Genomic DNA, 16,680 nt, shown 5'->3' on the forward strand with positions numbered 1-16,680 from the left:
AATGAATGTCAAGTGCTTCACATCACCAGGGGCACATAGTAGGTGCTTACTTAGTCTTTGTCTTGTCCCTCCCTCAGGAATTTGGGGAGAGCAAGGCTCTGGGGGCAGATGGGGTGCCTCAGTCTAAGGGCACATGTCAGAGTGCTTGTCAGGTGCTGCTGACAGTATTAACAATTAGGAGAGAAATGAGAGGAGTGGGAGTGGGAGAGGGAGAGGCAGAGAGACCTGACACCTGACAGAGTCTAGGCAAACCCTGTCACCCATTCTGGCATGAGGTGGGGGATGTCTGGTGTTGGGAGGAATGGTGGCCTAGAACCCAACCCCACTTCTCTCTGGGAAGGGCCCCTGAGCAGGCTGGGATTGCCCCCCTTTCTGGAGTGGCTGTCTCCACCCTGGCAGGGGGGCCTCCATGGGGCCCTCCAACTTGCACTGGCCCCTAGAGACCTGGATTCAAGTCCTGCTTCAGGCACCTTAGGGCAAGTCACTGTCCTCTTGGGGGCCTCAGTCTTCCCATTTGTAACAGGTTGCCCTGAGGATTAACGATTTGTCACCTGTCAAGTGCCTGCCACTTCCCTGCCCCTGAGGGGTCAGGCTGCTCTGGGTTCCCCAAAGCCTGCCTTCCCTAGACACAGCCGGAGAGGGACAGCTGTGGGCCATCTCTCCACGGATCCGTCCGCTCCACCCTTGGGTCTGGGCTTATTATTGAAGAAGAAGGGGGTGCACCTTAGGCTCATTCACTCTGGCAGGGGGACAAGTGTGCTGTCTGTACTGAAGGTGCCACCATGGTAACCAGAAAGTGGTCGACTCCGGTGAGGGTGGGGAGGAAGCTCTGGATGGATTCCCAAGCCTGCTGACTTGTCCCTTGGGGGTAAGGAGACTTGGGATCTCTGACCAGTCCCTTGGCCAAGAGTGAGTGCCAGGATGGTTCTGTGTTCTGGGGGAGAGCCGGGTGGTGGGGAGGTTGTACAAGGCTGGTGACGCCCATGCCACAGATGGGCAGACCACTGAGTAGGGGCTCGGGACTGGGGCCAGCTCAGGGCTCCCGGGACCTTGTGCCCTTGTCCTCAGACTGCCCGTCTTGCCCTGCTGCTGCTTGCTCTGCCTCCCCATCTGCGTGCCCCGCCTGCCCCTCTGTTCCTAGTCCTCTCTTTATTATCTGCCTCTATATTGCCTCCTGCCTCAGGCTTATCTCCTCCTGTCATGGGCCCATCCATCTCTGTCATTCCCCTGTGGCTTCCTCCTGCTCCCGGACACACTCTCTCCCTCCCCGGGAGTCAGCCTGTCTGAGAGTCAGTCCCTCCCTGCCAATTGTCTGACTCAGTGGTCTCCCAGACTCTGACCAGCTCTTGTCTTCTTCCACCTCACGCGTCTCCCTCTTTCTGACCGTGTCTCTGCCGTTTGCTGTCTCTAGATTCCCTCTGTGGGTCTCTGCAAGTCTCTCTCTGCCTGGCCCTGCTCCCTCTGCCTTCTTCCTCCCCTTGCAGCCCAGCCAGGATGGCAGGTCCAGCCCTCCCTTCTTGCTGGCTGCCTCAGGAGCACCTGACAATGCCCTTCGCCCCGCACCACCCCACCCCACCCCGAGCCTTGTTGCTAGGCTTTGAGCTGGCAGCACCTGGCTTCCATAGCGACGGGTGCTTAGAAACTGAACGCCACATCTCCCGGTCCCATTAAGGAGTCTTTGTGGATCGAGCGCCTTTGGATCAATCAGGACAGGAAATGGGGCTCTAAACTGCCTGTAGCTTGAGGAAGCCAGAGAAGAGAGGACCACGGTCTTTGCCTTCTGGAGCTGGGGGGCGGTCTCAGGGGTGACAGGAGCTGCTCCAGTGTGGCCCCAACTCAGAAGAGGGACTGAGAAGGGGGCTCCCAGGCTTTTTTGGGGAGCTAGCCTGCTACTGGGAGACACGGGTTTGCTGGGGCCAGGTTTGGGTGGCTGTTCCACTGTTTCCAGCTGAGTGACAAATGACCCCTGTCCCAGGACCTCCGTTTTATCAATTGTAAAGTCGGATTAAATGAGAAAATCAACCGAGTGGCCTGGCCCTCCCTCCCCTTTAAAGTTCGGATTTAATTAGCAGAGAGCTGGGTGGTGGAGCCCGAGGCATGGACACGGGTGCATGCAGAAAGGTGGAGGCTGGCATGCACCTCCATGTGCAGGAGTTCGCTGGGGCCCACTCTTGCCTGGTATCCACAGAGGCTCAAGCCCACAGACCACCAGGTTCTGAGGGAAATCCTAGTGTTGGAGTCCGGGAGTCCTGGCGTCCCAGGCAGTTAGAATGATAGGCTATTAGGATCTTGGGCGCCTACATCCTCCAGACTCTAACTCTTACCTTCATAGAATGTAAGAAGTACAGACGCTTCAAATCATGGGGCAGTAGAGCCCTGGTCGGTTGCTCAGTGGTTAGAGCGTCAGCCCTCAGACTGAAGTGTTGAGGGTTTGATTCCCGGTCAAGGGCACACACCTTGGAGAAGAAGGCACAGGATCAGAGTTGCAGGCTCCCCAGCCCCAGTAGGGACACATGTGGGAGGCAGCCAATCCATGTGTACCTCTTACCTCGATATTTCTTTCTCTCTCCCCCTCCTCCCTCCCTTCTACTTATCCTCTGGTGAGAATTAAAAAAACAAAACATGGGGTGTTATAATAGAGGCTCTGATTTTCTTAGAAGACAAAAACTCTGTGAGTTCTTGGAACCTCGAAGCCACACACTGGGGCCTCCCTAAATGAATTGGCAGGGAGTTTTAGAGCATGGGGCCTTGGTTCCCTATTGCTTAGACACACTCTCTCTCTCTCTCTCTCTCTCTCTCTCTCTCTCTCTCTCTCTGCTTAGAATTTTGTGCCTTGGTAGCCTTTCTCATGGGCTCAGCTCCAAGCAGCCCTGGTGTGTGTGTGAGTGTGTGTGTGTGTGTGTACGCATCTGTGCATGTGTGTACATGTGTGTGGGGGGGGGAGCTGGGGCCAGTGGCTGACTGCAGACTGAGGCACCCCTTGGAAGAGGGCCAGCCCAGGAATATTCAGTGGAGGGAAGCTGGGCAGCTTGTAGGCTGCAGCTGTCCAGGCAAGGCTGGGCAGGACTCGGGCAGCAACCCCGGGCCTGGATCAGGCCTGCCTTCCTCCACCCACCCAGCTTGCTAGTCAAAGCTCAGGAGGAAACATCCTAGGGCTGAAATCAAAGCAGCACTACAGACTGGAAGTCAGGAGGCACCAGTGAGGGGAGACGATGGGGAGGGTAAGGGCATGGGCATGAGAGAAGGAGTGGGCTCAGTGAGGGGACCGGGCTCAGAGGATGATGCAGGAGAGTTTCTCACACTGCACTCTCTCTGCATTGCCCCAGGCTCCTGAAGATGGCAGTTGGGGTTGGGGAGCCTGAGCACCTGAGCCCACTGCCTGTCCCTGGGGTAGGATGAGAGCCCAAAGCTGGGGAGGTTGGTAGAGCTGCTGAGAAGGCTGGGATCTGTTTTTCTTTTGCTCATCTTCCTTCCTGGTTTCCATGGGAATTATGGCTCAGGACCGATCAGAGTTTGACAGGATGGTGGTGTGGGAGGAGTCAGCATCAGGGGTGGGAGGAGTGGGGTGAGGAGGTGAGGGTTAAGCGCCATGAAGGCCAGGACCAGGGCTCCAACTTTATCCTGTGGGCGATGGGGAGCCATGAGGGTGTGAGTGAGGCAGGCTGAGGCTTGGGTGAAGAAAAGATGATTCCAGCATCTATGGGCATCAGAAGAAGGCACAGGGTCCCCAAAGGAGACACTGGGGCAGACGTGCCACCTTACCTCTCTGTGTAGGAGCATGTGATCATGCATATAGGGATGTGTGTAGGAGTGTGTCTGTGTAGGAGTGAGGGGGTGTGTATTGGTGGAAAGACAGTGAGCATGTATATGACTGTGAGTGGCCTGGGGGAGCCTTGTGTAGTGGAAGGATCTCAGGGTTCATGGATGGTAAGAAGCAGATACCAAGGCCTAAGGTATGCTAAGGCCCAAATCCCTGGACCTCAGCCTCGATGTAAGCCAGCAGGTCCTGGATTAGTCCTTGACTAGAATCCTACAGGTTCCCTTCCCCTTCTAGGGTCATGGAGCCATCCATCTGCTGTAGGCAAGACAAATGTATATGCAAATAACATGGAAATGAGATGGAGATGAAGGAGACCTATGGCTGACCCATCCCCCACTCACGGGGCCCTGAGTTCACTCAGCCTGTGCTCTTTTGAACTCTAGCTGTTGTAGGGCATCTGGGAGCAGGCCCTGCCCACCCAGAGCCCAAATCCATATTGTCCCCAGCACTTGTCTGCAGCCAGATTCTTTCTCTGTGAGGGCCACTCCCACACCTGGGGCCACAGCCAGCAGTCACACAGGGCTGACCTGGGCTAGTGGCTAGTGGCAGCACCTCTGTTTGGTGTGCATTTGGATACACACATACTCACACATTTGCACACACATTCATATATGAATGCCCATATGTGCCACACTTGGACACTTGTGAACACACACAACTGCACACACATACCTGCATGTGTGCATACACATTCACACCTGCACACAGACACATACTTGTTTGCACACACACATCTGCATATTCTAGACACACACACATTTGTGTACACGCAAGTTCAGCTATACCATGGAAGACTCACACATCCTCACAGATAAATTTACAAACCTGTACTCATTCTCTCCGGCCTTCACCCACATCATGCTCACAGACCTGGGTGCAGGGCCTTACACACACACACACACACACACACACACACACACACCCTCCCCACACAGATACCTAAGGGTGGTTTGCACCCATGGCCTCTTCAGAGCTGAAGTGCTGAGGGAAGGCTCTGGATGGACGCAAACCCACAGAGATGTCAGGTCCTCAGGATGCTTCTTGGATTGTCCCCTTGCAGCCCCCCTCGGAGGGTGGAGCCCTCTTTAGCCCATGGGTTCCACTCTAAGCCATGGAGAGACTGAGTCACACACACTCTCTCCTAAGGAGCTTCCTGTATTGGGATCTGGTCCTTCCTTAGTCCTTGGGCCTGGTGTGCCTGCCTGCTCAGGAGAGCTGTCTTCTGCCCACCTAGGCCTACCTGGATCCTGCCTCCCAACACCTGAGCTTCCTGAGCCCTCAAAGAGAACCAGGCCAACCTTCACAGCTGCTGAGAAGTCTGAGGCCAGAGAGGGCCAGAGCCTTGCCCAAGGTCACCCAGCATGTCAGGGCAGGGCTAGGTTTGAACTGGGGGTTCTGGAAGTCCGACCATGGTTAGCAGCAACAGGATAGATGCATGTCAGACACCAGACAGGCGCATAGAAGCAGGACACATGGTCATGGGGATGGGAGCAGATTTGTGGTCTATTGAGGGTCTGCTGGCTCAATGGTCTCAGATGGAGTGATGGTAAGGGGGAAAGTCTGCTCACCAGTCCTGGGTGAGGAAGTGCCCACAGAGGTGCCATGATTAGGAACAAGGGCGGGTCGGCTCCTGGACAGAGCCTGAGGTCAAGTGACCCATTATCCAGACTCTTGGCTGAGTCACCTTTTCTGAAAAAACCTACCCTGAGGTAGCTGGGTCACTGGGTACCTTAGAGTGGCCCCTAAAGTGGTGAGACGAAAAGGGGGCTAGAGGGGCTGGGCCAGCTACTTCCGTGGTTCAGTAACTGCACTGTTGGGGACAAAAGGAGAGGTGGAGAAATCTGTTTTTCTCACATGCCTTTCCTGATGGGGTGGGGCGTGAATTTAAGGCACACATTTAAGCCAGATCACCTGGATTTGAATTTTGGCTCCCTACTCTCAGCTGTGTGACTATGGGCACGTTCCTTAGTCATCCTGCGCCTCAGTTTTCCTTCTCTGTAAGATATGGCTAACAATAGATCCTACCTTATACTGTTGTTGAGAAGATGAAATGTGAGGCACACAGTAAGTGCTTAATAAATGTTAAAGCCCCTCAGACACAGAGCCCCAAGCCCCAGGTAGGCCATCCCTCACCCTTAATTCCATGGTACTGAGATCAGCCAAGATGCATCTCATCCAGGGTTTGTAAACCTGGGAGCATTTAAAAATATCTGGTATTGGTGGTGGTGGTGGTGGTGGTGGTGGTGGTGGTGGGGAGGTGGCCCAGGCATGAGCCGGGGTGAGAACCCACCAGAATCACAGAATGTAGACTTGGGGAGTGGAGGAGTCCTGGTCTTGGAGCAAGGGTCACGTTCTGGCTGTGAGAGCCAGGGCAAGGCTTGCCTTCTTGCCCCCTGGAGGAGCCTCGGCTGCCTCTTCTGCGAGGGAGCTGGTTGGAGAATTTCGAGGATTACATGCAGGGGATCTTTGGAAAGGACTCTGTATCATGCCAAGCGTCAAAAGAAAGCAGTTTGTTTATTGAATCTAGTGTGTTACCATTTCACAGACGAGGAAAATTAGGCCCACAGGAGTGCAGTGGCCTGCCCAGAGTCACACAGCAAGTCTATGGCAGAGTTAGGACTCGAACCCTCTGAGGAATGCCTGCATCTAGCAGGCATCCTCAAACTACGGCCCGCGGGCCACATGCGGCCCACCGAGGACATTTATCCGGCCCGCCGGGTGCCGCTGCCTGTCCTGCTTAGCAGCCGACTCGTCCCGGGCCCGCAGTGCGCATAGGAATTTGTTCATAGTTTTCTTTTTTTTTTTAACTATAGTCCGGCCCTCCAACGGTCTGAGGGACAGTGAACTGGCCCCCTGTTTAAAAAGTTTGAGGACCCCTGAAAAAGGATTGACACAATGCAAATCTCTCTGAGTTGAGAGAGACACAGGTGTTCCTGGGGCCCCAGTTATTGAGCTGCAGTATAAGAGACCAAGTAAGATTTCAGAAATAACTTCTCAAAAGGTGAGTGTTGCTCAGCCGGTGTGGCTCAGTGGTTGAGCGTCGACCTATGAACCAGGAGGTCACAGTTCAGTTCCCAGTAGGGGCACAGGCCCCGGTAGCAGGCTCGATCCCTGGTGGGGGCCGTGCAGGAGGCAGCCGATCAATGATTCTCCTCATCATTGATGTTTCTATCTCTCTCTCCCTCTCCATTCCTCTCTGAAATCAATAAAAATACATGTATTTTTTAAAAAGGTGAGTGTGTGGAGGTCCTGCCTAGGACTGAGAGCCCAACAGATGGTAGCTGTGCCAGGCCAGGGTTGCCTCTTGGCTGTGGGATCTGAGATGGTCGGCCTCCCCTGAAGAACAAAAGCTCTGGCCAGTGGCCATAACACATACTTTCTGGGTACCTGTGTCCCACCGAGGGCATCCCGAGCCTTGCACCGACCTGGTGACAGGTGCCCAGGATTTACCAACAGGTTTGTGCACTGGGTTCAGACTCACTTCTTACACTAGCCTTACATCAGTCACTCTCTTAACAGAGCAGGAAACTGAGGCCAAAAGGGGCAAAGGAGGGCCTTTTCTGGGCCAGAACCTTTACACATCTTAGCCCATGTAATGTTTTTTACAGTGTTAATAAGTAAGACAAATTGCCCCTAATTTGAAGATGCAGTAAAATACATTGACTTGGCCTGGATCACTCAGGGATAGAGATGTTCCCTCCCCCTCCCCACACCTCCAGACATGACACCCAGCAAAGACACAAAGGGAACCCGGAGGACTAAGGTAGCCTCCTGAGTGGGGCGGGGAGGGGTGGGGAGAAGGGCGGGGGGGGGAAACCTCTGCAGCGCCCCTGAATGATAAGCAGATTAACAGGATCTGGAGGGCACTGGGGGTGAGGTGGCATGGGTAAAGGCTTGAAGGTGAGAATGAGTCATTCATCCATCCGAAAAGAACAGGAAGTATAAATTTAAGGCATGGTGGGGAAAGGGTCAAAGCTGGGGAAACAAGCCAGGGCTAAGTGACCCAGGGTCTGCCACGTCAGGCAGAGGGGCTGGGCTTTACTGTGCTGGTGGTAGGGCATCACTCAAGGTGTTTGAGCAGGGGAAGAAGCATGTCCAGAGCTGAGCCTCAGAAAGAGAGGTGGGGGAATCCTGGCATGAAGGGCCTTCCCCTGGGCTGGTGGCACAGCCTGTGTGCCAGGTGCCTGGACCGAGTCCTGGAGGACTGGGCTCAGTGACTCAACATCAATGAAATCACTCCCCTGGGAGAAAGGGCCCAGATGAATCAGCCCAGTGAGGTGGGGAGGCTGGGAGGCTGGGGGTTCACTGAGTCACCTGCCAAGGAGGGAGGGGAGAGATGCAGAGAGGGGGACCCACAGTGCAGTGGGAAAGATTCAGGTCAGACCACAGCGAGGGCTGTCAGGACTCTGGCTGTCTTCCCACCATTCTCGGTGTTGATTCTTCTGGCAGTCTTGTCAAGGAGATGAGAAAACTGAGACCCAGAAATCCGGGAGGGGGAATCTCACCAAGGTCATGCAGCAAGTTGTTGGCAAAGGCCAGGAGAGACCCAAACGCATCTTCTAGTCCAGACACGTCTCACCGCCGCAGCTGATCTCATGCCAAGCGAAGGACAGGAACAGGGTGGGTTCCGGCAGAGAGCTAACCCGGGTGACCTCCGTACCCCATCCTCCCAGCCAGGCTGACCGCCAAGTAGGGCCTGGCTGCGCCGCCGCGATAGGACAGCAGGGGGCGCAGGAGCGTCGTGGCTGTCGCAGGCGCCCGAGTGCAGAGGCTCTGCAGAGAAGTGCGCTCCGGGAGCATGGGTCCCATCGCCAAACTGCGGACCGCGCGCCCTGGGGCCTGCAGCCTCTCCGGCTGCCGAGGACGCCGACGCAGACCGGCATGCCTAGTGCTGGGGTTCCAGTGCTCCTACCCCCTCTCAGGAGTGGTGCGCCTGCCCGTGTGTGCGTTCGTTGTCTGTGCGCACGTGTCTCCTTCACAGATTTGCTACTGCTCCCAGGGTCTGTCCGTCTTAGAGCATTCTCCAAAATTCTCCCTGACTTCACCATTTTTTCCTGGAAGAGGAGCAAGCTCAGGCTCCTTGTAATTTGTCAGCGAGGGCCCCTTCCCCTCTCTTTTACCCCCGTCCCCCCCGCCCCCCGCACCACCCTTCACTGCGCTCTGCCTTGTGGCGCTGGTCTGGCTCCAGGACTTCCTAAGTGGCAGGGAAGAGGATGTGATCCGACAGGAGAGGGGCTCCAGAGGCGAGCCCTGCGAGGTAGTGAAAGGAGTGGCAAAGGGGCAGGAAACGGGAGCGAAGGCTGGGAGCCGGCTACCTGGCGGGGTCTTAAGTCCGGAAGACTTGAGAGCGGAGAGGTCAGGGAGGTGAGAGCTGGTGGGGGTCGGGTTGGTGTCCTAAGATCGGACGAGCCGAGAGGTGCTGTCCAGGGTGGCGGGGGTGATAGGCGGGGCCGGGGCGGCCGGGGGGGGCGGGGAATGGGCGGTCCGGGGCGGGGCCCGGGAGGACAGACCGCGGACCCAGCGAAGCTGTCGCGGACGCGCCGACCGAGCGCAGCGGCCGGGCCGGCGGGCGGGCGGGCAGCTGCGAGCATGGTCCTGGTGCTGCACCACATCCTCATCGCTGTTGTCCAATTCCTCAGGCGGGGCCAGCAGGTCTTCCTCAAGCCGGACGAGCCGCCGCCGCCGCCATGCGCCGACAGCCTGCAGGTAGGGGGGCCCTCCGCACTGGCACGAGGAGAAGCGGTGACGGTCAGCGCCCGCCCGGGTCCTCCCGGAGCGTTCAGCCGCCGGCTCCGAGGTCCACCCTGGCCCCGAGCCCTCCTCGGGGTGCAGACCCTCCCCTCGTTCTGAATCCCACTCCTGTGCTGCCTGCAGCCCATCCCCGGAGCCCGTGAAGCCCCGCTCACAGTCCAAACCTCACCCCAGACTCTGAACCCCTTTCGGATCCAGAACTCCATCCAAGCACTGAACTCCCGATACACGGTGGGACCAGTCCACCCCGAAGGCTCTGTCAAGTCTAGAACCACCTGCCTCCCAGAGGAGCGGAGGAACCCTGCCCAAACCCCTAAACCGCTGCCATGTGTGTCAGATTCCGGGCACACCCAGCACACCTGAGCCCGCAGCCCTCAGTCAGGACCCCAACTCAGGGCTGGGGCCTCACTCCAAGCCCCTGGACCTCTACTTCACAGCCTCACCTGTGCCCGAACCCAGGTTCCCACTCAAACATCTGGATTTCAGTCCTCACCTGGGACCCTACCCCAGGGTCCCAGGGCCTCCTCCCAGCACGTTCCTTCCTCCTCCTCCCCTGCTCCTGCTGTTCCTCCCCCCCGCCCCTGTATATAAGGTCTTTTAGTCTCTTCCCGGCTGTCTCCCCCTCTCCTCTTGTTTATTTCTGAGTGTGGTGGTCCCACTTTATTCTCTGTTTTCTCCTCTGGCTTCTCTGAGTCTATCTGGGCATCCTCTCTCTCTGCTTCTGTTTCTCTCTTGTTTGGCCTCTTTGCCCATGTGCCCACCTCTCTTGGTCTGTCCGTGACCCACCCTCCCCCAATTTCCCTAGGTCTCTCTCTTTGTCCTAGGGTCTTTCCCTGTGGTCACCCCTATACCTGCCTCTGCTCTGGGGTGAGGAGGGGCAGGCTCAGAGTGCTGGGCTCGTTTCCCCAGGACCTCCACCTCTCCCGTGTTGTCAGGCATGACGTGGTGTGGGCACTGGTGGGAGGGAGTAAACATGGAATGGTAGTCCTTGGATGGTGCCCAGGGATCTAAGGTGGGTGGGGGCGGTGCGATGGGGCACCGGGTTTATAACTTATAAACCCCCCTCATCCCTGCTGTCCTGGTCTTGAGTGGGGACAGCTGGGGGTGTGGGATGAACTGCCATCTGGTGTCAGTCACCTGTGGTGGGATGAGTTGGGTGAGTTGGGGTGTGTGTTTGTGTAGGACAGGCTGAGTTGCATATGTTGGGTGTGCCTTGTGTTTGATCATGTGTGTTGTGTCATGTAGTATTGTGTGTGTCATCGTGAGTGGGATTGTTTGGAGGGGTTCTCAGAGGCTTATGGGGAGTGTGAGGATTGTGAGTGTCTGGCATTGCATGCTGTGTGTGGCTAGGAAGGAGGCGCATTGGGGGTATGGAGTGCAGGCAGCTGTATATATGACTATTATGTGTATAGGGAACTTCTGTGTATGTGGCTGTATGTCTGTCAATGTGGGAGGAGTTGTAGGGGCAGCTTGCATGGGGCATTGCATTGTGTGATTGTCTATGTTGTTGGTTGCTGTGTGTTGCCAGGAAGGGCCACTGTAGGGGCCTGAGGAAAGGTTTCATTAATGCAGAGGGGGTGGGCGTGGGGGGAGCTGTGTGTGGGTCTGAGTGTGTTTGCAGCCTAGGTGACTGGCTTAGAGTCACTATGTACAACCTAGGCTTGCTTGGGAAATAGATTAGGACCTGTGTGTTGGTGTTTGAGGGTCATGTGTCTGTGTGGTGGCTGTTGGAGCAACTCTGGGTGGGAAAGAATGCAGCATCTAGGGCTGAGGGGTTCAAGGCTCTGTGTGTGTGTGTGTGTGTGTGTGTGTGTGTGTGCGCACATGCACACGCACCCCTGTGTGCATAGGGGGGAGGCAGTGTGCAGGCAGGATTGTCTATGCTGAGGGGCTGTGTGTGGCCACAAACGTGACCTTTTGGTGTGACATTTGGTGTGCACATTATCTATGCAGGGTGTGTCTCTATGTCTGGGTGGTGTGTGTGTTGAATTTAATTGGATGTGTGTCTGTGGTTAGGGAGGTGAGTGTGGGGGGTGTGAGGTTCATGTTGGGAGGCTGAGTGTGGTGTGAAGTGTGGGTGTGTGAGCTCTGTGACTTCTTAGTGTGATGTATGGATTGTGTGATCTTTTCTCCCTGTGAGCTGTTTATGTGCGTGGTGAGGCGTATGTGAGGGGTATCAAGGAAGTTAAGGGGTGTGTGGGGGTGTGGTGGGGGCCGTGGAATGTCCTACAGGGGGTAAGAGAGTGTGTGTGTACGGTATGTGGGGTGAGGAACGAGGTATGTAATGTTTGGGGTGTGCGGAACCCAGCAGGTGTCCCATAATGTTTGTGGAGTGACATGTGTGCAGGGAGGGCTTGGCTGCCATCCTGTCCTTGCTTTCCTCCCGATTAGGTCCCCAGAGATGCCCAGTGACGTTCTCTCATGGCCCCCTCAGGCCAAGCTGCGTCTACCCTTTGCCCTTCATCCTCCTCGCTTTGACCAAGGCCTTTGTCTTGGGTTTCCGGCTGAGCAGGCGCTGGACAGGCAGGCGGCGGGCGATGTCGTGGTCCGGGAACCTTTGTTCTTTTCCTCTTAGCCTGTCTCGTGTTTTGGGCCGGGATTTGGAGGAGGGTGGGGAGAGGATGCACGTGTCGCAGGGTCACTGTGTTTACTACTACCTCACCGTGCTCCGCAGAGAGCAGACCGGGCCAGGCCGTGACGCCTGGGTGGTAACCCGGATGACACGTCCTTGGTGCCAGAGCACCTCGGGACAGGCTGGGAGTTGGGCGAGTTTGCCAACCATGAGGTCTTAGTCCCCTCGGTGGCCCAGTGCCCTTCCTGGCTCCTGTCCCCTCCAGGGTGCTGAGCAGCAAGTGCCCCTTCTGCTGGCCTGTCCTCTTCCCTTCTCTGTGTGGCCCCCAGGGAGGGCCCCTGGGCTGGGAGACAACCAGGCAGACCTTAGTCTATCTCCACCTACATCTGATGGGGGGAGTAGTCCCTGTCCCCACAGAGACCCTTATCTGGAAAAAGAGGCCTGGTCATACCTTTGGGGACCCTCTAGTCTAATGGGGGAGATCCTGTTAGTAGGAAGATGCAGGTCAGACCCTCCAGAGAAAACTGCGAGGAGACATTACTGGGCAGCCTGCCAACAGGTATTAGAAAGGATGAAGGACAGGACTTACGGTCGGAAGGCACAGAGACTGCCAGAGTTAGTCAGGGGAAGGGGCTGGGGGCCAGTGCCTCAGCCTCACATTCCAGAAGTTTCTCTGAAGTGAGTGGGCTTGAGCTGGGCCTTGAAGACGGTGTTGGGTGAACAGAGAAATGTGGTTGAGGCTGAGGAAGATTCTGGCCCAACTAGGAAGAGGGATCTTGAAGACCGCTGATCCTTCCCAAGCAATACGGTGTGGCTTCGGACGGCCATCCCTGGGCCTCCATCCTTCTCAGGTTTTCACATCCAAGCTTTTTGCCCACCCCATTGTCTTTTGCCTGAGTCATCGTCATTGTCATCGTCATGTTTCAGGTAGCTCTTTCCAAATTCCAAGCTCCTTTCACCAACTTCTCATTTAGCAGATTAACTCATTCAGTCGTCTAAAAGCATTTCTCGAGCACCTGCTAGGCACCAGGCAGGCACAGTTTTAAGTGCTAAAATCATATCAGTGACCAAGTAGGCCTCATGGGGCTCCCACCTTCTGTGTCTGAGAAACCCTGTCTTCCTGGCCCAGCCGCACTGTCAGCCCCCAGGCCCTGGGCAGATGGCCCTTCCGTCCGTGTTTCCCCCAACCTGATGTGCACCTGGTTCCATGAGGCTCCCTCTTCAGATGTTGGGTCCGGACTGCCCATCCCAGGCATCCTGAGCTGGGCTTGCCATAGTCCAGATGCCCATGTCAGTCATCAGATGTTGTAACCCTCTGTAGGGTCAGCAGCCCAATTGCCATATAGGGAAACTGAGGCCCAAGCGGAGGCAGGGGACTTTAGGCAGCCTCCTCTTGAGGCCCTCCTCTTACCAGCATTACCAGAGCCAAGAGGAGTCAGGTACTTGCCCAGTTTCACAGCAAGGTGGCAGGACCAGTCCTAGAATAGAGCTCTCCTGGCCATCAGGCTGGGCTCTGGCCCCAGCACCATGCTGCTCCCTGGCTGGCCTCCGTGATGCCTGTGGTGGGTAAATGATTATTAATGACCCCTCTGGCTAGGAGACAGGAAATGTTTCCCAGCCACAGCTGGGGACCTGCTCCCTGCCAGCCCCAGCCATCCATACCCGCCCTGGCCATGGTGTTGGTATTGATGTTATCTCCATTCGCCTTAGCCTTCACGCCTCCTGATCATCCACCTCCCTCTTCTCTCAGGGATAAAGGACAGACAGGGACAGAGCTTTCTCTTCCACATCTCTGTCTTTCTCCACTTTATCCAACCTGATTCATCTCCATTTTCTTCCCTGCCACAAAACAGCCAGAAGCAGCTCCTCCTCCAGGAAGCCTTCCTTGAATACACTGCCAGCCCCTCCAGCGTCTTACCCTGGGTCCTGGCCACTGAATCTCCTGGTGCCTCTCTGGTGGTTTGCTCTGATGCTCCCCTAAGGGCTGGACTGGGGACTTCCTGTGGCCTTTCCTCAATTTCTGTCATAGAACTGACATGGAGGATCCTCCCAGATGTTTCCTCCAGGAAGTCCCCAGCCCAGCCCAGGGCCTCTCTTCCTCCGAGCACCCCAGCCCTGCCTGTCCATGCTACATGCTGTGTACTTCCAGGCCTTCATAGGTGGACATTAAGTGAGTACCTACTATGTGCCCAACAGAGAGGATAGGTAGAGATGAGCACAGTGTGGGCCCTAATGTTCTGCCACACATTACCCCAAGTATGGGTAACAATGCATCTGCCCCATATCAGGTAGATAGACCCAGGTACCTGGCTGATGGTAGGGAGCTGATGGGATGCAGGAGCGGGTGCAGACAAATATTGATGCTGGTAGATTGTGTGGTGAGGGCACTGCTGGAGAGAAACTAGGGGGCCATCGTGGGACAGAGCCAGGCCCCTAATTCAGCCCAGTGAGAGGGAGGGGCAAGTTGGGGATTTTCCAGGAGGAAACATATGTAAACTGGGAGCTAAGGGAGAGCCAGGAGAAAGTTCTGGGCAGAGAGAAGGAGAGAATGGCAAATGTGAAGGCTTGCTGGTGGCAGACAGAAAGGAAAGTGTGGCTCCACAGTTCTGTGAAGCAGGATCCTGGACTACCGGGGAGGCTGCGTAGGTGGGATGGGGGTGCGAGGAGGTGGTGAAGCATCAAGAGAGGACGAGGCTGGCGAGGCCGGCAGGGACCAGATTGTGCAGGGCTTATAAGGCATGTCAAGGGATTTGGACTTTTCCCAGAAGGATCCGGGCAGAGGGGGGAGAGCAGGGCAGGGCAGGGATGGCTCAGCCCTGTGTGTTGGGGAGCCCCTTGGGCCCTGGCTGGAGAGAGACCGCACTGAAGGAGTGAGGGGGGAGGTGGGGCTGCCCATGTGGAGACGGTGTAGTGTGGTCCAGACAAGGGATGAGGAGGCTGAGACAGGGAAATGTCAAGGATAGAGGGGAGGGGGCTGGGCGGGGGGGAAAGGGGTGGGAGAGGGAGTTGGTCAGCTGTAGAGGTGAAGGGAGAGAGAGAATGCTGCCCCTGGTATTTGGATGAGGAAGGACAGGGATTGAGGGCAGATGCCTGGGCCTGCGTCAGGGCCCTCTAAGGACCAGAAGGTCTCAGGAAGGCCTCCCATGTCAGCAGCTTTGAGGCTAAATGGAGACCAGGAGACCCAGCCCGAGCTCGGGCTGCTGCATCCTCCTCTGTAGCCTGGGGACTCGGATCTGCCCTGGGCAAAGAGTGTTCAGAATGCAAAACCTAAAACAGCCTGTGAAATACAGTACTTAATAAAATTCAAATCCAAAAGTGAATGCATACATTCCTAAACGAGTTAAAATGTAAATTTATGAAAATGCTAAACAGACGTGATGGCTCTAATATCACTCGTAAGCCTCAAGTGCTCCCTCCACTTTGGATCTGGTCCCCTAGAAGCTGCTGCCTCTCGTGTGGCTGGACCCTGGGGGCCCAGGACCTTCTGGTCCTGTGTTCAGAGCACCTCCTCAGAGGAGCCTGCCCTCTGGCTGGTGTTTTCCTGTGCCCCGCCTTGAGGGAGTTGGCCCCTTGAGCCCCCCCGCACCCCGCCACCACCATCTATGGTTGCCTTTACTTGGGGGCCTAGGCACAGAGTTAGGGAGAGGGGAAGAGCAAAGGAGTTGCAGGTGTCGAAGGTAACTCTCCGACAAGTTTTGCAGTGTCCAGAACACCAAAATATTGCAATCTCAGAGTTGGGCCCTGCTTGGCTCCCACTCTGATAATCTTGAGCTAGGCCGTTTTCTGGGCTGCGTTTTCTCATCTGTACCAGGAGGAAGTTGGGGGTCAATATCTCCAGGGATATTATGAGCTCTTGGGATGGATGACAGACTCAAGAACTGTCTGTCTGTGAGGATCCAGCCGTCCACGACTCTCAGCTCCCTGTCAGGGCTGCGTGGAGGTGTGGTTGTGCAGTTCCGACATTCTGTGACTTTAAGATTCTGAGGCTCCAGGACCCGAAGATGCAGACATTCTGTGAATCCAAGATTCTAGGATTTGATGATGTGATGATTCAATGATTCTAAATGGGGCTGCTGGGAAGAGCTGCAACCACCTGCCTTGTTAATGCCGATGTTCAGTTATTAAAGCAGAACAAGAAGCAATGGAGATGATAGCTTGGGGTGGTAGGTGCCACCGCCCCCAGGGAGGGCTGAGCTTGGGTTAGGTGGGGAATGAGACCCTCCTGACCTGGGTCACACAGGCTTTCTCTGGCCCTAACAGAACTGGTGCATGTGCACGTGTGAGACCTGCCACTCCTTAAGCTTGCAGGGTAAGAGGTCATTTCCTTCAGCCCTGCCTCCATTCCTCAACATTTCAGATTATGGCAGAGAAAGGAGTGCCCTTGCCTCCCAGCCCCTAAAGTCTCTGGGCAGAAATGTCAACAGGAGGAAGGAGAGTCCTGCTCGCCCCCCTCCCCCCGGCAGCCTGGCCTGAGGGGGAAAACAGGACATGAACGCTTCCTGGACACAGACACGGAAACACACAAACCCCTGCCCAT

At 56.1% G+C, this 16,680-nt stretch overlaps 1 protein-coding gene across 3 annotated transcripts in view; it reads left to right on the plus strand.

Moving 5' to 3' along the window:
* Nucleotides 1-16,680, plus strand: part of PDE2A (phosphodiesterase 2A) — a 90,115-nt gene that overhangs the window by 16,920 nt on the left and 56,515 nt on the right. For 2 of the 3 annotated variants that reach the window (XM_080642735.1, XM_080642734.1), the window contains exon 2: nt 9,460-9,526. In XM_080642735.1, coding sequence (XP_080498861.1) covers nt 9,508-9,526 — 19 coding nt within the window. In that variant the 5' untranslated portion in view covers nt 9,460-9,507. Of the gene's footprint in view, nt 1-9,115; nt 9,185-9,459; nt 9,527-16,680 lie in introns of those variants that run through there. The other variant, XM_080642736.1, reaches the window with a different exon arrangement.

This window comes from Plecotus auritus (genome assembly GCF_963455305.1).
Source record: "Plecotus auritus genome assembly, chromosome: 9".
Classification (NCBI taxonomy): Eukaryota; Metazoa; Chordata; class Mammalia; order Chiroptera; family Vespertilionidae; genus Plecotus; species Plecotus auritus.